At 34.6% G+C, this 17,638-nt stretch overlaps 1 protein-coding gene across 2 annotated transcripts in view; it reads left to right on the top strand.

The window, feature by feature from the left end:
- abca2 (ATP-binding cassette, sub-family A (ABC1), member 2) overlaps positions 1–17,638 on the top strand; it is a 128,775-nt gene that overhangs the window by 72,656 nt on the left and 38,481 nt on the right. For both annotated transcript variants that reach the window (XM_068221438.2, XM_005165230.6), the window contains exons 9-20: positions 1,552–1,904; positions 1,983–2,142; positions 3,296–3,424; positions 4,120–4,287; positions 5,202–5,298; positions 6,778–6,951; positions 9,577–9,679; positions 12,624–12,738; positions 12,858–13,048; positions 15,055–15,205; positions 15,316–15,520; positions 15,611–15,769. In XM_068221438.2, coding sequence (XP_068077539.2) covers positions 1,552–1,904; positions 1,983–2,142; positions 3,296–3,424; positions 4,120–4,287; positions 5,202–5,298; positions 6,778–6,951; positions 9,577–9,679; positions 12,624–12,738; positions 12,858–13,048; positions 15,055–15,205; positions 15,316–15,520; positions 15,611–15,769 — 2,005 coding nt within the window. The remainder of the gene's footprint in view (positions 1–1,551; positions 1,905–1,982; positions 2,143–3,295; positions 3,425–4,119; positions 4,288–5,201; positions 5,299–6,777; positions 6,952–9,576; positions 9,680–12,623; positions 12,739–12,857; positions 13,049–15,054; positions 15,206–15,315; positions 15,521–15,610; positions 15,770–17,638) is intronic.

Here is a 17,638-nt window from a genome sequence, read left to right as displayed (position 1 = left end):
ATACAGATTAGCATAAGAATGTAAAAAGATTATAGTACAACCTTTTCATTTTAAATCATTTATTTTAGCCTTCTCAAGAGGAATTTCCCCAAACCTCCCATAATCTAAAACACAGTCAGCTCATTAGGAAGAAGATGGATAGTTACAGTATGTAACATCAGTATGTAACATTAACCTTATCATTTTAAATATTTAGTTTCAGCCTTTTTGAGAGGAACTACCTCAAACCTCCCATAATCTAAAACACAGTTGGTTCAATAGGAAAGACATGGATAGTTACAGCATGTAACATTAGCGAACATATTGAAGGTGCCATTTACTGCATAAATTTAGTAAGGTAAAGTGTTCTCTGATATCTACATAGTATGTTATGGCTTTGGTAAGTTCAAAAAAAAAATTTAGAAACGGTTTTATAAGCTAATTCATTACTCCATAAAATACCCCTATAATCATAAGGTCCATGATTGACCATATATGGTTCGTGTCGTGAATATTAATAAGCTCTGCTCTGACATGCCGCTCTTACAGACACATACACACAGAACATGATGTACACTGAACACAGACAAATATAAACCCAATCAGAGTAACGTTAACCTATTTTGCTCAACAGATCTGTTGTGGATAAAGGTTCAATTTTAAAGTTGACAAAAGAGAGTGCTAGAGGTGTATCGTGTTGTATTTTGAAGCTATAGTCACAGCCAAGAAATAATATCAACCTCTGCATGAACAGATGACAGTTGAGCTGAGCGATTTGACATGATTCAGCAGTCCACGTGTGTTTGTTAAAATATATGGAACAAATTTCACAATAAACACTATACATTAGCAAAATATGTAACTAAACATGCCTTAATGCCTCTTCAGAGCGAAGATGGATAAATTGTAATCAGCAAATCTTGCATTTTGCATCCTGAGGGGAGTTTAAAGCAAGTCTCATACTCACAGTAAACAATTTGGGGCTCGCGTTTTCTAAATAAAAGTCCTAGATACATAATAAGTGAACTAAACCCTTAAAACAATTAAGGGAGCAAAATGATCACTGTTGTATCAGTATAAAATGTTTGGCTTATCAAACGCAGCCTGAGGCATGCATATTAATGATTTCAGAGCTTTTTTATGATCTCAGAGCTGCATATGAGTCGTGTTCTCTTGATGACGTAGCTGTTCGTCAGTTCTGGATTAATGACCTAAAGTAGGCATGCATGCAAAAGCTGAGGGCATGGCCCGTGAGTCTAATCACAGTCTGTTTTGTCCTCTGATTGGCCCATTGTGATTGATAAAAAGGGAACAGTGATATCTGAGGCTTGCGGTATTCTTATTTCCATTTACTGATTTTTTTATAATTTTACTATGCCTTGTTACACCCAGATTTTCATTATAAGGCACCTTTAAAACTCTTGAGAACTCTACAAAAACTGTGGTTATGAAGGTTTACAACACTTCAAAGCCAAAAGTGTCATACAGTAGTTGAAAAAACACCTTGACTTTCATATTTACAGTGCATATTTTTTTTCTCCTCTCTAATTCCTCTTAAATCACTTCTTCCAGTTGCGTCTTGAGCAGTCTAATATGTCTGGTCTGCTGGATCAGTCCCGTCTCGGGGCTCTCCTGAAGAACCTGGCTGATGTGGAGCGGCTGCTGAGGGACGTGGATCTACTGTCAGGTCTGGCCAGACTGCTGCCGAAAGGGGCCTGTGCGGGTCACCAGCCTCCTCCTCAGGCCAACACCACCTCCTGGAGCTCCAACACTACCACATGGGGTCCCAATACAACTGACAGTTCTTTGGAGGAAGGAGTAGGAGCTTCTGAGAGCGAGGCAGAGGCTGAAAACCCCAAATCACAGTTTTCTGCATTTGTTCAGCTGTGGGCAGGACTTCAACCCATACTTTGTGGGAATAATAGGTGAGTTTGTTTTCTTATTGAATGTGAAATGTGATGTTTTTGTATTATTATTTTTATCATTCTTGTTTGTGTTATCAGGATTTTCGAACCAGAAGCGCTGAAACAAGGAAATATGAGTTCTCTGGGCTTCACCAGCAAAGAACAGAGAAATTTAGGATTACTTGTACATCTCATGACTACAAATCCCAAAATCCTTTACTCTCCCATTGACTCAGAGGTGGACAAGGTCATACAAAAGGCAAGTCTAGACTCTAAAGGCCTACTAACACCAAGAATGATAACTACAGTAGTCAAAAATTGAAGTGGATCAAAACCTTTCATCAAAGTTGTCCTATTCTATTGCTCAACCTTCGTTTTTGTCTTGGGATGATAACATTTTGATCCATTTTAAATGTTGGCTACTGTAGATCAACACCAACATGTAATATTGTTATGTTTAATATTAATGCTTAAGTTCTCATAAAAAGGTTTGGATTCTGATTGGCTGTCAGTTTTTTTAAAGTTCAGCTGCTGGGAAAACATGAAAGTGATGCCAAGGATATTGTTCCTGCATTAAGATGTTTTAAGGGCAAAAATGAACATTGGTATCAGTTTATTTTAATAGGCCCTTTAATGCATTTTGTTGAATTTTTTGTTACATTGCATCTACATGCCAACTAATTCTCAATAGATTATAAGTAGACTGTTACGTTGGGGTTATGGTTTGTGTAGGTTGACATGTACTTGCAAAGTTTCTTATAGTCAGTTAAATGTCTGTTGAAGGAGCAGTATCAGCAGATAATAAGCAGACATTCTACTAATACTTAAATGAGAAATAATTGGCATGTAGTTGCAATGCAACACTTAGTAAACAAAATGTGCAATAGGGACCATCAAAATAGTGTTACCTGAACATTTACTCACTGTTTCCTAACCACTAGTAGTTATAAATCTTTCTAAGTTTCTTTCTTTTTTTGATCATAAAATAATACATGAAGCTTGTAACCACTGACTTCCAAAGTATTAAAAAAACACAATTGACTGGTAATTCAGTGGTCACAGGTTTCCAGCTATCTTCAAAATATATAGTTTTTTCATCAGAAAAAAAGACAAACAGGTTTTGAACAAGTGAAAGGATGAGTAAATGATTACAGAATTTAGATTTTTAGTTGAACTATCCCTTTAAGCCTGTAAATATTTTTAAATATTTAGTATATTCACAATTTATTATGCTGCAGTTGAATGTGCAAACAAATAGTTTTATTTTTATGCTGTTTCATTTCTTCTGAATTCAAATGGCATTTATAAAGAAAAATTCTTCATTCGTTATTTCATTCAATTTATGTTGTACCCACTGAATAGAAAATCATTTGATTTGTTACATTTTTTATGATATTGTTTGTTCTCTTTAGGCCAATGAGACCTTTGCTTTTGTGGGGAATGTGACTCACTATGCCCGTGTGTGGCTCAACATCTCTGCTGAATTAAGGGCCTTTTTAGAGGAGGGTAAATTGCAAAATCACCTGATGTGGCTCCAGCAGGTAACACCCTTTCTTTCCGTCACTAATCTAAAAGTATTTGGTTTCATGCATGTGGTCGTTGGTAAAGATTTCTCTCAGAAAAAAAACGCAGCAACAAATATTCTGCATTAACCAGTTAAAATAATATTAATAAGTCAAGATTTGTAATGTCTTTCATCAGGCCTCTACAGGTCTGAATTAGTACAAATACCCATATAAAGTGCCTGTTCTCCCTGTTCTCAAATAATAAAAATAAAATATTTTGATTTTCGACTATATGACATTGATGTTCATTCATTTCATACAATCACGATTCCATGATGTGTTCATGGGAAAAATTAGCAGTATGTTTATTTACTCCATGAAGATGTTTGTCTACAGTATAATTAAATATTCTTCTAATGCAAGTAATTCATCCATTAAATGCGTATATTAGTTAAATTCATTCTTCATCAAGCACATTGTTGCATGAAATAAAAGACTGAACTTTTAAAAAACTAACAAAGCATGATTGAGTAATGAGCCCAGTAATCATTTGCTCAAATAACTATATTTGGTTGATAATGTAGGCTATTTGCAAAAACAAACAAAGTGTGTACAGTATGTGTGTTATTAGGAAGCTGCTGTTGTTATGAAAGGTAGTCTCTCACCAGTCAAAGTATAAATCGGAGCGTATGCTTGATCTTGATGTCTTTTGTTTTGTGCCTATTTTGTAGTTTATTACCGACCTGAAGAGGCACCATGAGCTGCTGAACGTATCAGACAGTGAGCTGATGAACAGTCTGCTGGAGGAGAACTTCACCCTGCCAAACACAACCACCTTACTGGAGCAGCTGCACACCATTGATAATGCTGCTTGTGGATGGACTAACTTCATGTCAAAGGTCAGAAGAACGGTTTGCCTGAAGTGAATTGTGTTTTAAGTTCGAGTCTACTCATTTAAAGAGATTTAAAAATGAATGAAATAAAATAATATTTACCCAACCTAAAGCAATCCAAGATACAAGTGACTTCATTAGATCATTAAGGATGATTTCTAGATGGAATTTTGGTCCATGGTAGTTCATATATTTCAAGTCAACAGTTCTCTTCACAGAGGACACCTTAATGTTAAAATGACATCAATCATGGACATTGATGTCAAAAAACCTAAAAAATGTCAATCGATTTGATCTCAAAACCTTTACGTCCACATCTACACACTGATTTCCTTTTGTCCACCAAAACAATGTCACAAAAAATATTGTAATATAAGAACATAATTATTCATCTGAAAACTTCCATTACAAATTTTACCGTAAAAAATGCTGGGTTCCACATAATTCATTCATGTTGTTCCAACACAAATTGATTAGGTTAATTAAACATTTTTTTTTACAAATTTATGTGGATTAAACATAAAACAATTCAGTTGCCCCCCAAAAAACTTAAGAATTGTGTTGTTTCAACTCATTTTAAATAAGTAGTTTGAACAAGCGGCAAAAATCTTTTTTTCAATGTTGTGTCTCTACAAAATTGTAGGGAATGTACACTACCTTGATGTTAAAATGACATCAAATTGAAGTCTAACATTGACATAAAAAAATGTTAAAAATTTATTATATGACAGTCCTGTATAATTGATTTTTGAATTTTGTTTTACGACAATTTTTGTTATAAATTTGATGTTCTTTTTACATCAAGGTTGTAAATTGGCATCAAATTGGTTTGCATTTTGATGTGTTTTAAGTACTTAAAATAAATGTGCTACGATAGGAAAAATATATATTAAAACTGTATCTGAATCTGTGTGCCTCAGGTCAGTGTGGATATCTTCAGAGGCTTCCCTGATGAAGAAAGCATTGTCAATTACACACTGAACCAGGCCTACCACGACAACGTCTCAGTCTTTGCAAGTGAGTTAATTATAATAGTTCTCAAGTCATCATGAAACATCTTCAGAAAATTTGTGTTATATTTCATTCACAATTTAAAAGAAAGTAATATGACTAAGAGGGGGCGACACGCTGGCTCAGTGGTTAGCACTGTCCCCTCACTGCAAGATAGTTTGAGTCCTGGCTGGGTCAGTTGGCATTTCTGTGTGGAGTTTGCATGTTTTCCCTGTGTACATGTGGGTTTCCTCCAGGTGCTTCAGTACAGTCCAAAGACATGCGTTATATGTGAATTGAATAAACTAAATTGGCCGTGATGTACACTACCAGTCAAAAGTTTGGGGTCAGTAGGATTTTTAATGTTTTAAAATAAGCTTCTCCTGCTCACCAAGGCTGCATTTATTTAATCAAAAATACAGTACAAATTGTCAAATTGTGAAATGTTATTGCACTATAAAATAACTGTTCAAATGTAGTTTATCATTAGTTTTAGATTCCAGGGATTTTAATGATGAAATTTCAGCTTTTACTCGAGTCTTCAGTCACAAAATCCTACAGAAATCACTCTAATATTAATTATTATTGTTATTATTATTATCATTATTATTATTATTATTAATGACCATAGCAATAAATGCAATAATGACTAGAGTAATAATTGTATTAATACAATAAATAAATATTTGATAAATGAGTATTTAACGATTTATCTTTTTGTTTTACATTTATTAAATGCTGCCTTGTGTGAATGAGTGTGTATGGATGTTTCCTTGTTCTGGGTTGCAGCTGGAAGGGCATCCGCTGTGTAAAACATAAGTTGGTGGTTCATTTCGCTGTTGTAACCCTTGAAAAATAAAAACCTATACAGCATATTTTAATTTTAATGTTAATCTCAGTTAATCTCAATCTCTACTAATTCATATTTTTAAAGGTTAACTTTAGTTTAATGAACTATGAACTAACATGAATATACACTAACACTCTTAAAATGTTTTTATTATGAAATAAAACAGCTGAGAAAAGGCTTTTTAATATTTATGTTTTAGATTGTAATTTTTCCTATCAAATTGTGCCTTTAAAGTTGTGTGACAAAATGTCTGAACAATGTATAATCAAAATCAGTAAAGAGGTTTTTATATTGTTTTAATGCTACAAGAAAACCATATTGTGGTTGTAAGAATATTTGTCAAAAATGCTTGCCATAATGCATGGATCCTTAAGGAATTTTTGTTGTCCGGCCCAAAACAACAACAAAAAAGTTTCACTATTTGGATTCAAGTTAGGAAAAAAAAGATTCAATCATACACTCTTTTTGGCCAGGCAGTGTTGATTCATATATATATATTTTTTTTTAGGTTAAAAAATGCCTTTTTGTTAACAAGCATTGTGAGACCCATCCATTTCCCATTAAAACTACATTTTCATGATTCATTTAGCCCTTAGTCATACCTTGTTAAACTTAGCCAGTAGCCATATCTTTTAATCTGTGCTTTCTCTCTTTAGGTGTGATTTTCCAGACCAATAAAGATGGATCCCTGCCACCCCATGTTATGTATAAAATTCGACAGAACTCGAGCTTTACCGAGAAAACCAATGAAATCCGACGTGCTTATTGGCGCCCAGGGCCAAACACAGGCGGCAAATTCTACTTCCTTTATGGCTTTGTGTGGATCCAAGGTATGAAAAAAGGCTAACAGAAAGCTCTATTTATTCCTCACATCAAGATGTTATATGATTGACCAAAACACAAGTAGATGAAAGTGGCACATTTTAGGTATTTTAACTGGCATTTTAGTCTATTTACTTTCAACAACTACCTTATTCATTTGAGAGGATGGTCTGTTCTGTATGTTCAGGCTTATTCTCATTTTTAAAGTCTAATATTGTGAAATGGTGGCTTAGTGGTTAGAACTGTTGCCTCACAGCAAAAAGTTTGCTGGTTTGAGTCCCGGCTGCATTAGTTGGCGTTTCTCTGTGGAGTGTGCATGTTCTCCTCGTGTTGGCGTGGGTTTCCTACGAGTGCTCCCCTACAGACCAACAACATGCACTATAGGTGAATTGAATAAACTAAATTGTCTGAAGAGTCTGTGAGTAATTAAGTGTATATGGATATTTCCCAGTACTAAGTTGCAGCTGGAAGGGCATCCTCTGTGTAAAACATATGCTGGAAAGGTTGCCGCTTCATTTAGCTGTGGCGACCCCTGATGATTAAAGGGACTAAGTGGAAGGAAAATTAATGAATATTATGAAATAAGCTTACATGTGAGCATGAAATTAGACCGTGGGAAATGGTACAAAGAGCAACAGCTTTCATTTCTGCTCTGATAGCCACAAAACCGTTTTTGAATCATGTTAGAATCTAGGCTGGCTGGAGAACATTGTACTCTTTCCTCTTATTTTGCTTTCAAATCAAACGTGTGCTCTCAGACAGCAAAATGTGTCTCGGTTAGAGAAAGAAAGACCCAAATGCAGAATTAGTGCAGGTGGTGTTTGACAATAATGTGATATGATGCAGGGGTAAGGTGAAACACAGTCACAGTGAAACACAAGGTGATGAATTGGGTAGTGCTTGGAAATCTTGGATGGAGTAGACAGACAAAGGAAAAAGTGCTGATGAGTTCTGGATGGAGGAATCAGTGACCGCAGAATGCTTGAAGAACAGGAAACTGAGCCAGGATGCTCAGGCCAGGCTGGAGGTGGTGAAAGCTTTGGATGAGGCTCTCCTGTAGAGTAGAGGTCTCACCAGTGGTAGCCTGAACTAAAGGAAAATAAAACCTGAACTAAAAGAAAATAAAACAAAAGAAAATGAAAGCTGTTCAAATGAAAGCAGAGAAAAATAAAATAGAATTTGACTTACTGAAATAAAAGGGAAAATAAATCTAATAAAATAAGTAAACACTTAAAGCTACTGATCGCACAAACAAGATAAATATAATAACTCAAACAAACAAACTTGAAAAGAATAAACCAGAAGGGGGTGGCACTGAAGGTCTACTGAAAAAACACAAACAAACATTAAACAAAGACAACTCAAACTCAACAATAATAGCACAGAGAAACAAGCACAGTCAAGTAACATATAACAAGAAGTAACTGACAAAGACATGAGGGAAGAGAGCACATTATAAAGGGAAGAAAGAACATGAAGATTAGGTGTAAACACTGACTAACAAGGACTAGATGAGGGCTAAACAAGGGGACGTGGCAGCTGGAAACAGAGGAACAGAGGAGCACACGGTGAACACAAACACAGGCTGAGCCATGTGTTCAGACACAACATAAACAGACACATAGACGTAGACAACACAGAAAAGACAGAAAAGGAAGGGCTATGACAAAATGTATCTTTAAAACAAATGCCTTAATGTTAAGAATGAGTTCAGTTGGCAAAAAGTACTGTAGGTGATCTTTTGTGGCTGTTTTAACATATTTGTCCATGTTAAAGGGACAATTCACCCATAAATGAAAGGTTACTTACTATTTACTCACAGTCAAGTGGTTCCAAACCTTTCTAAGCTTCTTTAAGGTTCTTTTTTTTCTATTGAACACAAAAAAAAGACATTTTGAAGAATGTTGAAAACCTTTAACTAATGACATCCATTGTAGGAAAAACAAATACTAAGGTTAATGGCTACAGGTTTCCAACATTTTTCAAAACCGCTTGTTTTATTCTCAATGGAAGAAAGAAAGGGTGAGTAAATAATGAATTAAAATTTTTGGGTGAAGGCAGACAAGTTCAAAACATTTCACATTTCCGACATTCACAGATGTGTTCAGCAGCATCGAACAGTAAACACTTCTTGATAGCAAGTTTACACAAGGCCTTAGCAGGGCTTTGTCCTTTCCCGAACATCAATGGGACAGAATATTCATAAACATATATTGCTGTGTTTGCTGTAATCACTTCAAATATTTGATGTATTGTCAGAGAAGATCAAGTTCTTATCTAGAGAGGGGTAGTCTCAATTCATAAGCGTTAGTTGTGCACAATTCCTTTACAAAACTGTCGACAGAGCAATAAATCGCCCTCTCTGAAACAACATCCGCAGAGTGCAGAATTGGCATTGGAAAAGTAGAATGAAGTTGATGTTTTATTCAAAGTGAAAGTTATTCTGGTAAAAAAGTGTACCTGGTTATGTAAAGCTTTGCAAGCCGGTCAATAAAGTGCTTGTTTGGCATTTCTGGAAGCTGCACTTATTCACAAGCTCGGAAAAGGCAAAGCTTTTTCTGTGCAATGTGTGTAAATTCACTTCTGTTTACTTGACAGTGTGATGACATTTTTATGCTTCCTTGCTCTTTTAGATATGATTGAACGGGCAATCATCAACACCTTTGTTGGCCACGATGTTGTGGAGCCTGGAAATTACGTGCAGATGTTTCCTTATCCGTGCTACACCAGAGACGAGTGAGCTTGGGCTTAATTTTTATTACACATTTTTATATTAAAGGGATAGTTTACCCAAAACAAGGAATTCTGTCACCATTACTATTTCCAAACCTGTTTGAGTTTCCTTTTTCTGTTAAACACAAGTGACTTTTTTTGAAGAAAGCTGAAAATCCTGTAACCATTGACTTTCATAGTATTTGTTTATCCTACTACTGTATGCAAGTCAATGGTTACAGGTTTTGAGCTTTCTTCTAAATAGCTTCTTTTGTGTTTAGCAAAAAACTTATAAAGGTTTGAAACCAATTTCAAAGGAGTAAGTAGTGAATTAATATTAATATTTGGGTCAACTATATCTTTAATTTTTCTTTAAATCTGACTGATTATCTGTGTTTTAGATGTTCAATTGCATTGTATTACATAATGCGTGTTATGCATGCGTGTGAGTCATCCCTGGATGATCTCAGAGCCAGAAAGAACACAGATGCTGAGATTTAAAAATAAATAAATAAATAAAACCTTCCTCCCAGCTAAATCACGCAAGCTTCCCGCTCCGCTTCCACTCCACATTAAATTTGCAGATGACACAGCATTAGTCAGTCTCCTTCAGGGGGGAAGAGGACAATCACAGACTCATCTTAGAACACTTTATTTCATGGTGCGATGCTTCTGATCTACTTCTAAACTATTTTTCAGACCAAACATATGTGGTGAAAAAAGTCCTTAATGTATGTTGCTATTGTTAAAAGCAAGTTAAATTAGATACATTAGAACATATTAGGGTTATGACCTTACATTTATGACCTTTATATATATATATATATATATATATATATATATATATATATAGTGTGTGTGTGATATGGCTGTATATTGGCACTGATGTGAGGCGTGTGTTGTGTGTCTTAGTGTACCACCAGTGATGATATACAGCCACATTGCACTGATAAGAGTGTGATACTGTGTTTATACAACAGTTCGGCGGCATGATCATGTATATAAAAAAGAAAATCAAACACGGAGAGTCTAAAAATCCTTTTGTACGAGGAACTACTATCTTCCGCCATTTATTTACATCTGCAGCTGATGGTCAGAACAACTGAAACCATTGCTACTTCACATACGTCACTTTACGTCACTGATTAATGCTGAACGGTATGAAATGCCATCAGTCTACAGAGATTTCCCAGTATTTCTCTGTTGCAATCGGGAGATCACAATATCGCCAAAAAAGCTTAAGCAGCACAAACACTTCCAGATTACTGTTGAAACAAACAGATGGCATGTTAGAAAAAAACTGATGGCCAACCAAGATGTAACTCAGGGTTAGACAAAGAGTTGCCAACACAAAATACACACATTCCTGATATGTGAGTCCCATCTTACATTTAAAACACTGCAATTATATGGTATTAATACAGCACTACAGCATATAAAAAAGAGAGAGATCGACTCAGAAAGTCACTTAGCTGTTTAATAATGATTTGATCAGCTGTAGTTAGAAATGTCGCTGTTTTTCTCTTCTAGGGGCTTAATATGCAGTCTATGTCGCCATCTTGTTGATGGAAAACATCAACTGTTCTGCTCTGCTCAAAGACAGGCTAATGGACTTATTAGCCCCCTTTGAATTTTTTTTTTTTTTTAATATTTCCCAAATGATGTTTAACAGAGCAAGGAAATTTTCACAGTATATCTGATAATGGTTATTTCTTCTGGAGTAAGTCTTAAGTGTTTTATTTCGGCTAGAATAAAAAAAAAAACATTTTTTAAAAAGACATTTTAAGGTCAGTATTATTCGCCCTTTTAAGCTATATTTTTGATATTAGTCTACAGAACAAACCATTGTTATACAATGACTTGCCTAATTACCCTAACCTGCCTAGTTAACCTAATTAACCTAGTTAAGCCTTTAAATGTCACTTTAAGCTGTATAGAAGTGTCTTGAAAAAAATCTAGTCAAATATTATTTACTGTCATCATGGCAAAGATAAAATAAATCAGTTATTAGAAATGAATTATTAAAACTATTATGCTTAGAAATGTGTTGAAAAAATCTGCTCTCCATTAAACAGAAAAAGGGGAAAAATCAACAGTGGGGCTAATAATTCAGGGAGGATAAAAATTCTGACTTCTGTATATACTGTATATACTAAATATGTGTGTGTGTATCTAATGCTTAAATAAAATGCCATAGTTCACTCCGCTGTAAGACCCCTTATAAATCAGGGACTAAGCTGAAGGAAAAAGAAGAAATATATATATATACTTTATTATATACTTTATATATTCACACTATTATTAAAAAAAATGATGTTGTAGTTTTTTGTATTGTTTTGAAAAGAAGTCTCCTATGCCAATCAAGGCTGCAATTATTTCACAAACATATTGTCAAATTTTCCAAATAATTAAATTTATTTGAAGACATTTTTGAAACATTAAATAATTTATGTTGTCAATGTTTACCAATTAAATACATCTTTCACCATTTTAAATCAAGCAATAATGACATTTCAATTAAAAAAACTGTATTAGAAAATCTGACCTTTATTGAATGTTTTTTTTTTTACATTTGTTAAAATTTATTTATGTAATGAATTGAGTTTTATTAATATTAATGATAGTCTTTCAAGATTTCTAATAAAAAGAAAGTTCACACGAGCAACATTTACTTAATAAATAAATATTCTGTGGCATTATAAATTTTTTACCTGTGGAATATTGATTTATTAATTTAACCAAAGCACCAGTATATGATAACAATTGTGTGTATTTGCATATATATTACCATCAATCCAGTTTCCTGAAGGGGATTAATAAAGACACTACTTTTTGACTCTCTCATAAGCTATAGTTAATACTAGTGAAGTACTACTATGTTTAAAAAGTAGTTGTTGTTTATACAACACTAGTGATGATGTATCAGCTGGTAGAGGTGAAGAATTTTAACAGGTGTTTCCATTGTCAGTTTTCTCTTTGTTATCGAGCACATGATGCCTCTGTGTATGGTCATATCCTGGGTCTACTCTGTGGCTATGATGATCCAGCACATCGTAGCAGAGAAGGAGCAAAGACTGAAAGAGGTAAGAGAGCAGACTTTAGAGAATGGATTTCCTTCGCTGAGAAACTGAAGCATGGTCACTTATAAACTTGAGAGAGATCAAGAGCAGTGCTGTGGTTGACGCAGAGTGTTTTTCCACAGGTAATGAAGATGATGGGCTTGAATAACGCAGTGCACTGGGTGGCCTGGTTCATCACAGGCTTCGTGCAGCTTTCCATCTCAGTGACGGCCCTCACTGCCATACTGAAATACGGGAAAGTCCTCCTTCACAGCGATCCCTTCATCATATGGCTTTTTCTTACAATCTACGCTGTCGCAACCATCATGTTCTGGTACTGAAGTGTGCAATAAGTCACATTTAGTTTTGTCGCTGTGTATTTTATTCTATTTACATACTGTAAACCCCAAAAAGGTAACTCAAACCGTTTGAGGAAACCGATTGCAACAAACCATTTAAGTTCAAAACCTAATCCTAATGAGTACTGTGAACTTAATCCATTTGAGTAAATGAAGCAATTTGAGCACAGTAAAACCCAATAAATGAAGAGAACTCAAACCAACTGAGTACTGTAAAACCCAATAAGTTGAGACAACTCAAACTGTTTGAAGAAACCAATTGCAATAAACTATTTGAGTTAAAAAAAATGAATTAAAATTTAATGTTTAAGTAAAAGTAATGAGGTATGTATTACGCAATACCCTCAACACTGAGTTCAAAACTTTTTCCAAATGAGTAGAATTAACTTTCAGTAAATTTTGAGTTAATTACACTCATTTCAGTTGATAAAATTGACTGTTGGCTTTTACAGTGCATAGTTTATATATATATAAGAAACAGATTAATCAGATTAATTAATTGCTCTTGACTTTTAGCTTTTTTTATTTTATTTTTTTATTTCATTCATAATTCACCCTACATCAATTACATGCTTTCTATTTAGCATTTTTCATAATAAAACATTTATGTCTGGGTGTTCAGTTTGAGTTGGCCAGTTCCAACCTGGCCCTTATGTAGCCTCGCCACAGATTCACAGACTATGTCAGCCTTTTTTAACGTTAGAATTTGTCAAAGCAGTGAAAAACACTACAATTATTGTTACCATTATTATGATGGACTCATTCAGTAGCTTGAGTTTATGTGTCTTATACTTTTCTTTGAAAGAAACCTTTTTGTGTCCACCTTCTTTTTTTTTTTTTTGTTGTTGCCAGCGTCCTCTCTTGCGTTTGTAACCCACCTTACACACCTTATTCTTGCACCGAAAAATTCTCCTGCAGTTTTGTAATGTAAATGTAGAGAGAATGTGATTTAACCCTTTATTCATGCCTAGATTAGTTTTAACAGCACATTTTTTAGGTGAATAAAAATATTGGTGGGGAAATTTCAATAGTCAGTGGATATCAGTTGGACACATCCATTCATCCATGCTAATTCTGTACCCCTGGATTAATCTTTACATTTGACATTTACAGTGGGTATTTTATAAGCAAACAATTTATAAGCACATGCTTTTTTCAGAACTAATGTAATCATCACCATAAAAAAACAAGTCTAGCTTTTTGATTCTTTCTGCTGATGAAAGTTTTGTCAATGCAGGGCTTTCAGTCTTGATTTTCTATATAAATCATTGAATCGTATTAGACCATTAGCATCTCAAACAAAAAAGAATTTCAGTCATTTTCTAGAGTCTATTAAGGAACTTTGCTGCAGTACCATGGCTGCAGCAGGCACAAATATATTCCGTAGTGCTGTTACCTAGTTACCTAGCTCAAAAGATGAACTTGTTAGCATATACAGCATTTAATAATCAGTATATTCAAAACAATTTACAATGAACAGTTTATCCACAGTACATGTATGCTTTCAGTAGATTCAAAGCAAGTTGTCAGAGGAAAGAAAATAGCAATTTGTCATTGAGCCAAAAATATTTGTTATAAATAACTTCACGCTACATTTTAAAGAAAACTAGAGAATATGTAAACCCAGAGAGAACAATTCTTGAATGTCTTTAAAGAGTCAAAAACGTCCAATGCTTTTGAAAAAGCACTTAAATCCTTGATCCTGGTAAGCGCTCATTGTCAAAGGTGTAATCACAACAATGTTTAGCGTTAAGGCTTTGTTTTCCAGGCAGACTGTTAAAGAGCATGTCACACATGTCTCCTGGAAATGTGTTTTCTATCTTGTATGCCATCTTCATCAGATGTTCAGGAGCAAAGAGGGTGACATTTTTGGAGAGTGACATTTGTGGCTAAAAAAAATTGCTTGTTCGTTGATCATAGCTGGTAGCAAAAACATTTCAAATCTTGTTAAGGCTATTCTCTCTCCTTTCTTCTTTGAAAGTTTCCTGGTGTCGGTGTTGTACTCTAAAGCCAAACTGGCCTCGGCATGTGGAGGAATCATCTACTTCCTGAGTTATGTGCCCTACATGTATGTGGCCATAAGAGAAGAGGTGGCTCACGATAAGATCACTGCCTTTGAGAAGTGCATAGCGGTATGAAGACCTCCCTCGAATCTCTTTTATATTTGTTTTAACTGGTTTGATACTTGTATCTTCAGTTTTTCTTCACTAATTTGTGATTCTTTCTTTCCATGTATATGCAGTCTTTGATGTCTACCACAGCGTTCGGTCTGGGATCCAAGTACTTTGCCCTGTATGAAGTGGCTGGCGTGGGAATTCAGTGGCGCACTATTAACCAGTCACCTGTAGAGGGCGATGACTTCAATCTACTGCTGTCTATGGTCATGCTCACTATTGACGCCATTGTATATGGTGTGTTGACCTGGTATATAGAAGCCGTCCATCCAGGTAAGCTGCGGCACTACAGTCATTATTATGAAGGTAAACTGTGCCTATTTCTTTTCAGTATTTGATTTTGGTTTATCTGTTGTCTTCCAGGGATGTATGGACTGCCTCGGCCGTGGTATTTCCCCTTGCAGAAGTCCTATTGGTTAGGTAGTGGCCGCATAGAGACGTGGGAGTGGCCATGGGGTGGAGGCACCAGGCTGAGTGTTATGGAAGAGGACCAGGCTTGTGCCATGGAGCACAGACGCTCAGGTACACTTTGGTCAAAATCTGACTTTTGATTCAGATCAGTTGTGCTGAGATTTTGAGAGAACTGCATCTTTAAAAATATTGAAATATAACTATTATTTTATAAAGTGCCCCATTATGTTGTTTTAAATGTTACCAATTTATTTTAGAGGACTCTTACAATGGGTTTGAATGCTTTCAAAGTCAACAAACACCTTCATTTTATACATTTTTATCACCTAATTTCTCAATGATTCATTTTAAGATTCGTTTTCTCTAAACTATTGCTTTCTCCAAACCTGCTCTGATTGGTCAGATGGCATAGCCTGTGATTGGTCTCAATCCTCAGTAATTGTACACAATGGAGCACAGAAAGGATTGCATTACAGATTTTAGATAATACTTTACCATGTTTTAGTGGTAATTTAAAAATTTTAAATTCAAGAAAAAAATTTAAAATTAAAATAATTTTTTTTGAGCTGATGCACAGAATGGCTAATCAGAAGTGTATAAATAATTTGATAAATTATGAATTTGAGTGTGTCTTAGACTGCATTTACACTGCATATCTTAATGGTCAATTTTGATTTTGTGACTGATGTGACGATTTTTTGCTGACCTGCTTACAACAGCTGATAATAAAATAGTGCTCTTTTCTCCATTCCTGTTTTTAATGTGCTCACAGGGTTTAATTTCTTTTTTGTTTCACTATATATCTTCTTCTTTTTAAATTTTTTGTATTTAAGTTTTTATTGCAGAGAGATCATTCCATAGCATCAGTAGACATATGTTGCTTTTACAGCTTTTACAGTTTAAATTCCCCAATCAGGGACCAAAGAGAAAACAAATTTCTTCACAACAGCAACAGAACAAATCCCTTTGCCTTATTTTACGTCATCCTATTCAAAACTATATACATAAAAAAAATGAATAAAAAGGGGGGGGGGGGGGGTGAAAACAACATTACTAGTAAAAATAAGTCTTAAAATTCTATAGAAGAAAAATATTAAGTTGAAAGGGAGTAATGTATTCAATTCATTTATACCTTAAGTCAACAAATGTATCTATTTGATTGTGCTCACTGTATGTAAATTTCTCCTTTATGAATATATTTTTTAAAACATCAATCAAATCTTGCATTTGTGGTGGATTAGGTTTATACCAGCATCTGGTTATGGCTTTTTTACTTGAAGCAAGGATAATTCTGTACATGTATTTGTTTTTTTCTTACCAAGGAATCCATTAACAGCATACCTAAGTAAAGTATCTTAAAGCCAAAATCAATTGAAATATTTAAGATATATTTCTAAAGTGCTATGTATCGCTTTCCAAAAACTTCTAATATAAGGGCATCCCCAAAATATGTGAAAATGGTTAGCATCTTGTGAACCACAAAACCTCAAACAGTTTGAGTTCCTACTAATTGGCATTTTCTGTTTTGGAGTAAGGAAAAAACGAATAATATTTCAATAATATTTCTCGGGAAAAAGCTCATTGTAATATACATATATTAAGCCAATCCTCATTTGAGATGATAATGCCTCTTTCTTTCTCCCGTCTTTCTTTAATGTACAGAGATGAATCCCTTTGTAGGTCCATCAGTGATTTATATAATTTAGTTATAGTTTTTGACATTGGTTCAGCCATATAAGCTGAAGAGAATAATTTAATTAATTATTTAACTAAAGCACTCTTAATGGTTTCACCATCAGTGTCTTTTTTAATGTTTGGCCATCTCCTTTTAATCTAGGCCTTTTTAAAACCAGTAGGTATCTTAATGTAATGTCCATGGTGTGATTTATACACGGACTCAGCTAAAGTCTGTTCCGAAATGTAAGCGTCAGAGTTGACATAATTGCCTATGGTTTTTAATGATGCGCGGCTCACATTGAC

Source organism: Danio rerio, chromosome 5, assembly GCF_049306965.1.
Source record: "Danio rerio strain Tuebingen ecotype United States chromosome 5, GRCz12tu, whole genome shotgun sequence".
In the NCBI taxonomy this organism is placed as follows: Eukaryota; Metazoa; Chordata; class Actinopteri; order Cypriniformes; family Danionidae; genus Danio; species Danio rerio.
Note: the sequence above shows the minus strand (reverse complement) of the source record. Positions and strands in the feature narration are given on the sequence as shown.